Source organism: Rissa tridactyla, chromosome 5 (assembly GCF_028500815.1).
Source record: "Rissa tridactyla isolate bRisTri1 chromosome 5, bRisTri1.patW.cur.20221130, whole genome shotgun sequence".
NCBI lineage: Eukaryota > Metazoa > Chordata > Aves > Charadriiformes > Laridae > Rissa > Rissa tridactyla.
The window spans coordinates 5168749-5182457 of NC_071470.1; the positions used below are offsets into that span (position 1 = coordinate 5168749).

General features: G+C 40.3%; 1 protein-coding gene across 16 annotated transcripts in view; it reads left to right on the top strand.

The window, feature by feature from the left end:
• Window positions 1–13709, top strand: part of TENM3 (teneurin transmembrane protein 3) — a 434875-nt gene that overhangs the window by 319361 nt on the left and 101805 nt on the right. For all 16 annotated transcript variants that reach the window (XM_054202752.1, XM_054202736.1, XM_054202738.1 and 13 more), the window contains one exon: window positions 12138–12260. In XM_054202752.1, the coding sequence (XP_054058727.1) occupies window positions 12138–12260 (123 nt within the window). The remainder of the gene's footprint in view (window positions 1–12137; window positions 12261–13709) is intronic.

Genomic DNA, 13709 nt, shown 5'->3' on the forward strand with positions numbered 1-13709 from the left:
CTAACGTCGGTTCAGGCAGCTCCGTTCAGTCATTTCTGACACGTGCTCTGTAAGTGGCAGTATCCAGGTACACAGGTGACTGGCCACACTGCTTTTACGCTTTAACGTGAAGCTTAATATTACAGCCGGTACCTCCATGACTTTCTGCATTGCAGAGATTTTCAACTATGTCTAACATGAGATAAATTTCTTTTCTTTGGTATCCCCTAGGTATGGCTTTTACATATCTGTATGAGTTTCGTGTAATGTTTACAGCATTGCTGAGGAGCTCATTGTGCTCCCTTACAGTGGAAAGATTTTGTAAACAATAATGTAATTTCTTATGTTTACCACATCCTTTCTTTCAAAACGGTGAGACAGAGAGAGGATGGCTAGTCAGAAAGTGAAGTTGTTATGCTTCACCACCTTATTGGGGGGCTGAATTGGGCTGAAAATTTTTTTAACGTCTCTCATTGAAATAGTACAAAATCGAAACATGTTGAACATCTATGTCTTGAAACATGAACATTTAAATACGCTTTATTGTCTCTTTTAAGAATACCATTATGGATAATGCCTTTGGTTGATGTTTTTTAAGCAAAGATCCTGTTACTGTGGTTCAGACTAAGTGCAAAGCATAATATAATATTTACTATTTCAGGAGTGCACTATTAGTACTTGATTGGTGTTGGGGATGTCACATGCTATTCTTGTTAGCGGCACTGAGAGTAAAACGTTCATTGAGAAAGATAATCCTCACACAGAAGGATGTAGGAACATGTAATTGGCAGTCAGGAGGTTAAAAGAGACTTGACAAGATTTCAAGGGATTAAAAAAGTTAATCCGTCAAGGAGCATACCCACCTCTGCTCCGAAAAAGGTTTGTACTCTAATTAAGATTTATCACAAGGTTTTTGGCAATGGTCCTGTCACCCTTCCATTTTTGCCCAGTGGAGCAAATTGAAGCTCAGTAATCCTGGCAATGTAAGAGGTGGAGTAATAAACTGCACGATGTCATTGTCCCACACCGTGTCCTTCTGCCATCGTACTGTGGTGCAATATGATGGGTTTTCAAAACCTGGATGGTGTTTTCAGGAACACTGAAATCTCTTGCAAGCACGTTAGGTAGAGATGTGGGTGCTTGTTCACTCCTCCGGGCGGACCCCCAGTCTCATGAGAAATTAAGTTAAATTACACCAACTACTTCTTGTGGATAAATAGCAAGCTTAGAGTAATTTAGAGCTGTAGTTCCTATTTTATCAATGGAGGTAAATGTGTAGTATGTAAGCATATGTAATACTTCAAATATATGCTTACCTTTAAGGGATTTTGCAAGGCAGAGATGAAATCACTCAGGTGATTACTCACGTTGTTGTGGGCATGGGATTACAGTCTTCTCTTCTTTGCTAGTAATTCCCATTCATTTCTAACTTGGGTCTGTGAAGAAAGAAGCCAGCCCTTAGAGACGTGCTATCTGCTGTCATACGTGAATTATAATACATGTATTAAAACTGGTAGTTTTCTGTATAAATCGCCTCTTTTATAAATCGCCGCTTTTCTGTAAATTGCCATCTTTTCTATGAAGAGAAGTGCTTGGTCTCTTTTTGAATGCTTTAAAAAATTCATGCTGTTAAAATGGTCTGATTTAGATGAGATTTCGGTTAACCTCTCCATACGCAAGCACTTCAGAGTAAAAAGGTCAAGTCCATGTGTCCAGACTTGCTGTGAGCAATATCATTTGATGTTACATTTATGACTGAGATGGCAAGAACACATGGGTTGTATACGTGTAATTACCCCACTGTAGTCGTTAATTATAGAAGAAAGTCAGGTGTCCTCTGAAGGAGACAGGAATCCTTAATTATGAGATCCTTCATTTTCACGTTGATGCCATTTCAGACAACGTCATTCACAAACAAACAAAAAAGAAGCTCTCTTAGGAATCATCACCTATAACAGCATTTGTAGTTTTGTAATCCAGGAAAAACAAATGTGCTACAGCTGTTTAGATGATGTGGATGTTTGTCTCTGGAATGCTTAATTTTCCTCAATAATACAAGGATTAAACAAAACCAGAGTGATTTTGTCAACATTTGATGACATAGGATCACACAACAGCATCTCTTTTGATAACGTTATAGAAGGAGTAATATGAGGGAGGGATTAGGTATTGTAAATGAGTATCAGTCATTTGACAAATTAGCTAGCTCCACAAACCTTTAAGTAAAGAAACAGACATGTTTCCTGTGTTTTTTATTGGAAAAATACTTCTTCTAAGTTACTATTGCTATGGTAAAGGAAGAGTAGTATTTTTATTGCGGTAATACTCTTTGAAAACTCTAAAACAACAGCCATCTGCATAGAGTTAACACCCTTTGCTAACCACTGATTTATATGAGTTTCACAAAGTGTAACACAATAACTGGGTGCAATAAATTTATCTTCACTTGTGAAAGCTCCAGACTCATCTCTTGTTTATCTTCTCTTTCATCTTTGAAATGCCAAGTTTCACACCCATTTTTACGGAGGCATTTTTGTGGGACAGTGGGTCCTCATTTGACTCGCTCCAAATCTTTTCACGCTGCCAAGGAATAGTTCTTCGTCTTCAACTTATTTGCCAGGTTTTGGTCCCCAGCAGCTTCTTTTCTGTCTCTCTCCTGTTAGTAACCTCAAGTAGAGGTAATGATGTGTAGGTGTCCACGTGTTTGAAAAGGAGAGGTACAATCCTTCTCGTTATTTCAATTCAGCCGGAGACAAAAGTCGAGGATAATTTTAAAACACATCCTTGTTATCAATCCAATATCTAGTAGTTGGTTTTCTCCATCAATTTTATAAGTGACTGCTACTTTGGAGCTAGGACTGCCTATTTGTAGTATCACCTGGAAGATTTTATAGTTCAGTGTCGTGGCTGATTTTATTTGGCGGGGGGGAGGGAATCAATGTGAAAGTGTAATCTTAACTTGTTTTTGCCAAGGCTTACGTAGTTCTTAAAAAAATACCAAGTGGCTTACCAAGCAGCAAATCACTGGCCGTACAAACAATTAACAGTAAGGTTGTGTTCCTTTCATAAATCATATATGATAAATTATTTGTTGTTTGCTTTTTGTTGGTAGTCTTTTTCATGCACCTACGGTATATCTTAGCTCACAGGAGTAGTTCCATAAAAGCCACATCTCACTGTAGTGAGGCCTCTCTAGAGGAACGTGGTGTGTTGTTCCAACGCACATAAAACACATTAATGACTATATAATAAAGGATGTGCCGTCTGGTAGCCAGTCCCTCCTGTCTGTCTGTGGCCCAGGCGCAGTCGTGATTCCTGTGGTGTGGTGAGGAGCTCATGTCCCCGAGCTAAAATGGAGAGTGGTGGAGAGGTCTCGGTGTGGGGATGACCGCGATCACTGTCCTGACTTAAACCTTGGGGTTTTGAACCAAGGATTTGCACAAGATTGTTTGCTTGTGCCGATATGTGATGGCTTACAAGTTTATACTGGAGGTGTTGAGGTAAGGTAGAGTTGTGTAAAAAGGCCTCTTCGACCGTGAACTCAGTGTGTCCATTCTGTTTTTAAATACGGATTTAAGTGGTAATTCCGTGGTCTCACAAGTTGATCTGCATGTAGTGGTTGGTTTATACATCTACATAATTGCACAGTTCAGGCAGGTGAGTGGTAATTATCACGGATAGATCTAAATCACCTTGTAAAGAGGTTATGGGTTATTTTGGTTTGGCCTCAATCACATACCTTTGATCTACAAGTGGACCGCTCTAATTGTGGTATCATGAAGCCTAACAAACAGCAAAGGATTAGAAAACCTATATATTGACTTGCACGTTCAATCAACTTGCATGTGATCTCAGCAGGAAATTCAAAACAAAAGCTAATTTATGGAAAAATATGTAGTTCTAATCACAGTTTAGCTCCGTGGGGTTCCAAATAACACACTACAATCTCTACATGCAGATGCTTTCATCTTACATTCCAGATTTGGTGACATTCCAAAAGTTCTTATCAAAACTTATTATCATCTTTTATTAAAGCTTATTACATTTCTCCTTATTGCATGTTTGCTGTAATATTCTGTCATTCTTAATATGGAATAAAAAAGCTTTGATCTTTTTTAGCCAGTCATGAGATGGAAATACGCAACACAAGTATTTCACTATATACTATAAAATCCCAGCTCGGTGTGTCCTTTGAACATCACATTAATTGGCCCCTGTTTCTTTCTCCTTTGGTTCTCAAATCTTTTCATCAGACCGCACTTCTTTATGCCATCAACATGCAAATAGGTTATTCATGATCATATAGTGCCGTTTCATTATTATTATATCCCTCGAGAGACTTGTGGGGTTTTGTTGGCTTTAGGTTTTGGGGAGTTTTTGGTAATAAATAAGGCTTTTGAACTATAAAAAGGGTTGGACCCACTGATGCTTTTGCCTAAGAAAGATGTTTCCGATGAATTTTGAGACATTACATCGGCATGGCTTTTCTTAACGCTTCTGTTTTATGAAGGCTGCGATCTGAAGGATGTTGCCCTGAGCAAGATTTCTGTTGGAGTTGTGGAAAACAACTAAAATAGATAAGCACAAACCTGAGCCTCAGCTGTTTTCCAGAAAGCAAGTTTAAGGGAGGAAAGGGAAGGAGTTAAAGATCAAGAAGGAAGAGAGTAAAGAAATGCCTGAAGGAATAGAGAGAAGTAATTATCCTGCAGTCTTAACCCAGTCTTGAAAAGCGTAAATCAGGGGAATTTTTTTTTTCTCCCCCACAGTACTTGACAACAAAATCATTGATTATGACTTTATTAGATAGAAACCCAAAATTTATGGAATGTTTTTCATGCCTCGCATGAACTAAGAGAGACAAAACAACCCTCGTCTCAAAGGAGTCAGCAATCTAATATGCGCTTCCCCATCATTTCTGTACCTGTAACGATTTTTCACCATCTCGTTAAACATGAACAGCATTATCTGAAAAAAATAAACTATGTTCAGGAGAAAGCCCAGGATGATACTAAAGACTGTTTAGGTAATACTGAAGAGTATTTCATGATGGGGAATGTTGGATGATCATCAGACTAAATGGAGAAATCTGAAACAAGACATAACCGATAGCTCTTATTTAAATAAAGGGCTACTGAATAACGATCTTTGTTTCTGTTTTAAGAAATTGGGATTCTCCCTTAAGCTTTGAATGTGCCTCACATAATGCTGTTGACAGAATTAGACCAATGTTATATAAAAGTCGCTGGCTTGACAACGAAAATGAGACGTCTCCCCATACAACTTTTCAGAGGAATAAACGTTCCATTTTTGGTTGAAAGTAGTAAAAATAGTCACACCGAGACTACCGCGCTTCTTTCTTAACAGTTCAAATGCAACAACGCTTTAAAATAGCATATAATCATCTTTGATTAGTGGTCAAAGAAAGTAAGTTTATCCATAGTAGATAGCTAGTAGATAGATATCTTTGGTGCTATATTTTTTCTAGGCATTTTTTGGGGATGTGTTTTGCAGTGTCTTTGTTGCAAGGTTCCAGAAGAAAATGAGGACTAGAGTATAAAGGTTGGATTTTCTTGCAGGTTGAAACAGTAAAATCAATGGACCCATTCAGCAGTTCAGGATAAAAGGAAAAAGACCACACTTTTTCAGTTACTATATTGATCTTGATAGGTATCGCTAAGTTTTTCATATAATGCAGTACTGAAATGTTTTACATTCAGAATATAGGTACAGAAACTTTTCTATGATGCTCCTGGTGGGTAACCTTTTGAAGATGCTCAAAAGCATGTACTTTTAAGTTATTTTAAATTTAGAAATAACAGGGGCGTTGCTGATTTGAGAAAAACAGTAATAAATAAAGAACTTGTCTTTGTAACTTTTAATTCACATTATTTAAAATTTTAATTAACTATTTTTAATTCACTATTTGATCTGCAGCAACATCCAAGGCATCCTATTATCTTAGAAAAAAGCAAATGAATGCAAATCACCGACAGTTGATTTGCACATCTTCTGGTCCACTCCAGGTCCTTCAGAATAAAATAGGTTTAGATTCTAATTATAGCTGCAAGAAAAATATATGGGAGATAATTTTGAAAACCACTTCAATGTTCAAATATTTCATTTGAAAATGTATTGCCAACAGGGAGATGAACTAGAAGATAATCCTTCAACAAGATTGAGCAATAATTGCAATTTGCTTAGTTTAAATTATAATCTTTTTGCATTGCTTTAAATATAAATGATATTCACTTTTCCTTATGTGCAAGTGTGCATACATATTATTCTATTAATTCTAGGGAAGCAATTTTGTAAATCATGGTTTGAAAGCGCCAGCACCCAGACATACGTAGCAGTAGCAGTCCTGGAAGATGAGTTCAATATCTTAGCTAGAAGCTCATCTTCAAGCACAGCTTCATGAATAGTAAGATTTGATTACCGTACCGTGTAAAACGCATGGGAGAAGGGAAGGAGGATTGCCAGCACCGTTCAGTTCCTCTTGCCAGCTTTCCCCGCAGTGTCGAGTTCTTTATGTTTATAGAACCAACGCTATAGGCCTGATCTCCAGAGGTCTTGGGGAGATGCTTCCTACTTAGAGCCGGTGGTTTTTCTTTCTGCTGGCTAGTGGTAATTTTTCATCTGTTGTCATTCTAAGAAGAGCTGGAGGAACACTGGAAGCCCAGTTCCCAATTCAGGCGATTCTGTTTCTGCATCTTTCTGCTGGAAAGAATCCTCCTATCGGTGCATCCTTCTTCCCATGAAACGCGCTGTGTCACCTTTAGGATTCTTTCACTGCAAAAGACAGGTTTGCCAAATTCAGAATGGAAGCTGTTGAATTACTGGCACTTCTGACCAGTACTTCAGAGAGTTTGGAGTCAAACTTTGGGTACTGTAACTCTCCAGTTACTGTAGGGCTATTTTTGTGAATAAAGCCTCTGCTTATAGGCATGTGGTTTTGCTTGTTCATCCTTCTCACCTGCATCTTTAATGCTTTCACTTGCAGAGCTCGTAGGGTGTTTGCTGCCCCCTTTGTGTTTTCCTGTTGGCCTGCTTTTCACTTTAAAAAAAGATGTGGCCGATCCCAGTGAGTTACTGTAGAGACACCCTTGAATTTTGACTAGAACGATAAATAAATTCGTCTGCTTTTTACTGCATATTGCTACGCTTTCCTACAAAGAAAAAAAATATTCATTCTTTTTCCTAGCAATCGTAAACCCCACCATTGCATGTATGCTCACATCTGAGTCCAAACTTTGTTTTCTGTTCAGAGCTACATCCTGGCTGCTGGAGGATGCTAACGCCTGTCTCATTTCTTTATCGACTAGGGTGTCCCTCGCCTCTTACCATTCCAGAGTATGAGGACGAAAAAAAAAATCCAGACAGCCCAGTACTTGCTAAATGGAGAAGCAGCTACGTGAATGGGTTTTCTGTTACAATTCTGGTTTTGCCTCTCGTAACTTTGGCAGCAGCGAGCTTTGAGGCGGCGGAGGGAAAGCACTCCCCAGTGACTGCCGCCGGGGCTTGTCAGCTCGCACGGTTCTGCTTCTGCCACGTAGTTACATAAATTATCCCTTTCTCTTACCACCTCGCAATAGAGGAACTGATTCCTTTTTGGCTTGCTTGAAGAAAGTCTCGAAGAGGGTTTTGAAGTGATAATACAGTGTGTTTGCTCGAGAACAAGTTCTGTGTGAAGAGGAATGCGTAAAGCGCAGCAATACTGGCTTGAGAAAGGCGCGCGTGAGACAAATGGGCTGGAAACGTTAAAAGAAAGAAAGGGCCTGATAGCAGCAACTTCTTCCTGAAGCGGGTTATTGTAAAATGTTTTACACGGTGTAAACTAGTCGTAATATTTTTTTCAAGTGTTTGCTGTGAAATGTATTCTTAGTCGCCGTTTTAATTATCGAGTGGAAATGGAGGCCTTGTAGCCTGATTATAAACCAAAACAACTAGACCTCAATTACAGAGTGAAAGGTAAGATGAACCAAGCTTGAAAAAGCAGTTTAAGGTGGTTCAGAAACCCTTCAGTGAACTGTGTGGTGACAGATGGTAAGATTACCTGATAGCCTGTAACAAATGACAGCATTTTTGCGTTAACATCACTGCTACTGCAGGTATAAATGCACTCCTTTCATCTGAGCTCTGAATCTGGTGAATCTCCCAGTCCTTTGGCATGTGCTGCTTTGCAGAAATATAAAGGGAGGGGGCAAAAGCCCAAGTGTAAGTTTGGTTACTGCTCGTCTGTTTGAGACTTGCTCTGGAGAATTCAGCCCTATCCACCGGCACCATCCAGCCACTGATGCTGTGATCGTGCCAAGAGCAGCGCAGATCCCCGAGGACTTTCTCCTCTCTGCTGTCTCTCCTTCCCACTCTGATACAGGGAATGGAGTCCTCACCATTTAAACTATCACCGCCCTCCAAAGGCTGGCTATAATGCTGATGATTTGGCCAGTAGCAGTACAGATACCACCTCATACAACCCAAAATGCTATCATAACTCCAACAAGTGAAGAAGATCTGTTGGTAACTAGAGGTTACTTCAGATTAGAGATGGGGACTGAAAGGCATCCAAAAAAAGCCATCCCGTTCCCCGACGGGAGCAATCACCCCAGTCACGATACAGTAAAAGGAGGCTTTTGTTAGGGTTTCTGGGCACATTTGGAACTGTGACAGCCCGTCTTTTCTCCCATGCCCTGAGGGTTCAGCCATGCTTGCAGCTGTGGGTTATGTGGGTGGTTGTTGTCCCTGACCACAACCATCACAAGCTGCCTGCCTTCCGGTTAGAGGCATCTGGCATCCTCAGACTCATCCTTGTTGCCATCAAAGATACACCAGTATTGAAAGTTGTTCCGGTGTCAGTACCCCCATAGATTTGGCAGAACTGGTTACTCTAGGAAGGGTCTCTTGTCTTCATTGTCTAACACCAAATAAATGCCAAGTTGAATAGGAATGAACCAGACCCGATAGGCAATATCCAATCCAAAAATCAAGAAACTGCTTTACGTGAGATTTGGGACTAAAATAGCAGCTGAGAAATGAGAAATATATTTTGTTTTATATATTTTGGCTTCATATAGCAAATTCTTTATAGAAAGAAGTACACCTACTATTTCTCTGAACATAATATAAACAATTCTTCAGAAACAGAGAAGGGGGTTAAACTCTCACATCCCTATCTCAAAGGTGGAAGAAAGTTTCCATCCTTTTCTAGACCTGAGGAAATCAAACAAGCGTAAGCAGCACTGCAGTCTGCCCCCATCGTTCCGCCTCTGGAAATTCAGCACTAATCCTAACATTTGACTTGAAGGTCTCAGCCCCCGCGCCGAAGTGTGAGCTCAGTGTGCAGTTACCACTGCCAGGTGCTGCTTATCACGCTCATGGGGGCATCAAGAATTTTTAACAGATGCCTCACTGTCCTTATAACACTGATAAGGGCTTAGAGTTTGCCTTTATTTAGGTGGCTGGCTGAGAAGAGACAAATCTTAATCTACAAAATAGTGCCTGAATTTGTCTTAGTCAATTTACCCATGTTCTTAAAGCTCCCCACCTCTAAAGAAATTTTGCCTCGTATTTTGGTCCTGTATCAACAAGCCTAATTCCTTCATGGTGTTCTCATATGTTTGTAGTGAAAGGAGAATTCTCTAAATTCCGTAGTGCCGTCTCAGAGAGATTACACAGCTGAATTATTTACTGTATTAGTGCTCACTGTAAGTTTTGGGTTGTCGTTAGAGCTGCCAAGCAACATTTTTGGTCTGCTTCAAAAATAGTCCGATATTCACAATCTGTGAAACAGCTGCATGTGTCCATCTGTTCATTTTTATTAGACGTTGTTTATTGAACTTGATGCTAGTTCAGTGTCAAAGTTGAGAGAGCGATAGTATTTTTGAGGCATACAACTATTACTGACCATCTTGGACAGTGAACTACAGTGGGGCTCACATCAGCACAAACACAAAGAAAAGGTAATTGTCGCTTCCCTTGTAGTAACTATGGCTCTTTGAGATGTAATCAATATAAATCCCACAGTCCTTGCCTTTGAAGACTTCAAATTCCAGCTGGTTTGAATTACGAGGGAGTGGCTGGGAGGTCATGTCGGAGCTTCCCCTTCTAACCTCCCAGTGGAGCTTGAAGAGGCAGAGGGCATGTACGCGGTACCGGCAGACAGAGCTGTTAAGGATGTTCTAAGCTCCTGTGCTTGGAAGGGATGCACTTCTAGACTTACAAAATGAATGTCACTTCTTTTTTGTCTCCTGAAAAGTATTACAAGTGATGAGAAGCTAGCGAAGTTAGGAGAGGTGGTGTAGACCTCCAGACTGAAGACAAGAAACGTACTGGGTTTCAATCATGAAATATTTAGCTATTTGCAGTCTTTCGTGGCTGCCAGTGAAGTGAGCTAGTATAACAGATTGTAGAGTTTGACCCTAGGGTTTTTGATGAAATGCATTAGAACAGTTACAATCGTCAGATGATTAGTACATAAATAAGAATAAGCTGAGGTAGGGCCAAAATAATAATGGCTAATTCTAGAGATGTGCCAAAAATGGTGGTGGTTGGATTTATGGTTTATCAAGAGATGGGAAGAGAAAAAAGAACTAAGGTTTTAGGGTCAAGGAACATTCTACATTATCAGGCTTTGACAGACAATTTAAGGTCTGAGAAAGAAGAGTAATAGTAGAGTCAGAGACTTGGAAGAAAGAGAATATGTCATCTATAGTGAGGATTTCAGACTTTGAAGCATTCAGTAATAGGTCTTCGGTTGCATTCTGGTTTTTTGTTTTGCTAGGCATGAGGGGCAGGGGTAAAGGCAAAGAGCTGGCAGAGAGGGGCTAAATTCTGCAGCGCTCACTGTCTCCCTGACTAAACTTCCACTGATGCCTGTTCATCTTAAGTAAGGGTTGCCATGGTCAATACAGAGGGATTGAAAGATCAGCGATGAAACCAAAAGGGATAAAGAATTGTTTCTCATTAAGATAGAAGGAATGAACAAATTCCTAACATTGACCATAGCAGTGATCTGTTTCAGGGACAGAAGGAGCACGAGCAACAAGAGACAGTGAATTATCTTCCTTATCTTTTGCACTAATAGTTAAAATACATTATTACAGAATTTTTTTTCCAGTGTATTTTAATTCCCTGGTAGCATTGAAAGACTATTTCAGCTTTGGAGATAACTGCTGTCATAGAATCAGCAAGCCCATGTTATAGCAAACGCAAATTAGAATAATGACAATAGAACGAATTTTGGTGGTATCATAGAGTCATTGGAAGAGAAGGAAACACACCACAGATAGCAAAAATTGCATGCGTTATGTGTATCATAGTATAACATTAAGGTGATGATTTTTTTTTCTGTATTTTTGCTCTGAAAGTTTAGACAGGGCGTTCATTCGTTAATCCCTGGTAATCTCAAGGTTCCTTAAGTAGTTCCCCCCAACACCATGGAAGGCTGACTCTGTCTTTCATAATTAGTTTAGCTAAACGTTTTAACACGGTATCACCTTTCTAATACACACAATTGTGGGGAATTAAGTAGTTCAGAAGCCCAGCATGACCATTACCAGAGCAGAGTGCCCCGGTGTCCCCAGCTCCGCTAGGGGTCCCGGCCTCGTTCCGTAGCCTGGCGTGGGGAGCGGGCATGGAACTGGAGTTGCGCGGGGTGCTGGTGACAGCGTGGGAAGTTCATGTCTTAGGTTGGTCCTGCAACACCCCCAGCACCCTCCTCCCTCTCCTCTTCCCTTGTCTCTTTTCCCTTTCTGGCTAAGAACGGATCCGTTTGCTGGTGAAATCATTTACTTTATAGGTCATTTAGGAGCTCTCTTAAATGATTTGTCTCTTCAGAAGGATCAAAAATGAAAAAAGAGAAAAGGACATAATTACTGCCTATGCTTTCGAACATTGATTTGGGACCGGTAAAAGACTCAAAATGAGACTGGTGAGCTTTCTGTCAACTGCGTTCACCGAAAGCACTGTATCATTAAAGGACAGTGGTAGTAATTGCTTAGTGCCATTGCTAAGTTGAACTATTAGTCTGTGAATGCTTGTTCCTGTAATTTAATTTTTTAATGTCTGAGTTGCTATTCCGCTGCAAAGCGTGGAAAGCCATTATTTGTGCGATTTGTCATTGCGGTTAACAGCATCAAATAACCTGTATCCTTTACCACCAGCAATGCATCTGTTTGGCCTCAACTGGCAGTTGCAGCAAACTGAAAATGATACGTTTGAGAACGGAAAAGTGAATTCTGATACTGTGCCAACACATCCTGTAACAGTTCCTGCTGGAGAAAACGGTAAGTGAAACAGGCACCAATTTCTCTCTTTCTTTCGGAGCATTTCCTTTCTTTGTGTCTTATTAACATCACCAGACTTTAACACTTTTCCTCCAGAACTATATATTTAATGGAAGTGCAGAGCGTTTGTAAGTAATAGTAATTTTAAATAGACATGTAGATACTAAACAGGAGTCGAATTTCAATTTTAAAGAGCATACCATTCATCCTACATAGCGTGTGAAGGGAATGATGAATCCCGGGCAATAATGTTGATCTTAATAGGAAAGCTGGCTGTCAACCGAATTTCCTCATTGGAATTTTCGTGTAATATCTGATGAGGATAGAAAAGCTCTCATCACATCCAGAGAATCATAGGGCTGGAAGGGCCCTCTGGAGATCATCTAGTCCAACCCCCTGCCAGAGCAGGGTCACCTAGAGCAGGTTGCACAGGAACGTGTCCAGGCGGAAGCAGAAGCAGAACCTCTGCTTACTCTAAAATCTTTGTTAAGGTAGTGGTTGTTGTGGGGTCCTCAGAGGTTGCAGGACGGTGCTGGGGCTGGTGGGGTCCATCCTGGCTGTGGGGCTGGGGTGGCTGGGTCCCACGCGGCAGAAACGGCCACAGTGAAGCCAGGGAGCCCAAGGTGACGGGACACGCTATTTCATAATTGTGACCGGATACCGAGATTCAATCTTTGGGAGTTCCAACAAGCTCTAGACCAGCCAAAAGCCACGTCTGTGACAGGGGGACATAATCTCTTTTTCTGAAGAGTTGGCACCGGAAATGACACTTTGGGGAGATTTTGCACATTTTTGAAGCTTCTCTCTTCGCTGTGTGTAGAATGTAACTCAGGATCAAGGAGCTTCTTGTGGCATGATGACCTCACTATGCAGTGGCTTATGTTTTTCTCTACGGATGATGATATTTTCCTCCTTTCTTTTTTTTTTTAATTTCTCTCTGAAATTTAATAGGTCTCGTATAATACTTTCATTTGTTTTCTCCAAGTCTCTAGCATATAATATTAACTCTGAATCATCCAACCAACATAAGAAGTTAAAAAAAACCCAAACCAACCCACCCCAAACTTTATTAGTTTTGTTATAGGAGCTTTTAAAATACAAGCCACATAAAGGGATTATTTTTTATCGACCTTTTTCCATGTTGCCCTTTAAGATTCTCAAAACATTTAAGAGCCTGTGCACTTTTGGCTATCAGAGGCTTTAAGATCAATAGTTTTTGAATGGAAAACTTGATTTAAATGGTTGATGAATGCGGTGTTTGCTTCATTACACAAAAATCCATTTTGCCTTTCACAAGGTAGAGCTGACCTCCTCACCGCGGAGGAGGAGGAAGCCTCTGCCAGCAGTTGACATCTTGCAAATTTTTCAAGTTATCACAGCTCCAAGTTATAGAAAAAAATTACAGCTGAGCTCATTCTTTTCGTCATCTTTGGAAGCATGTGAAACTTC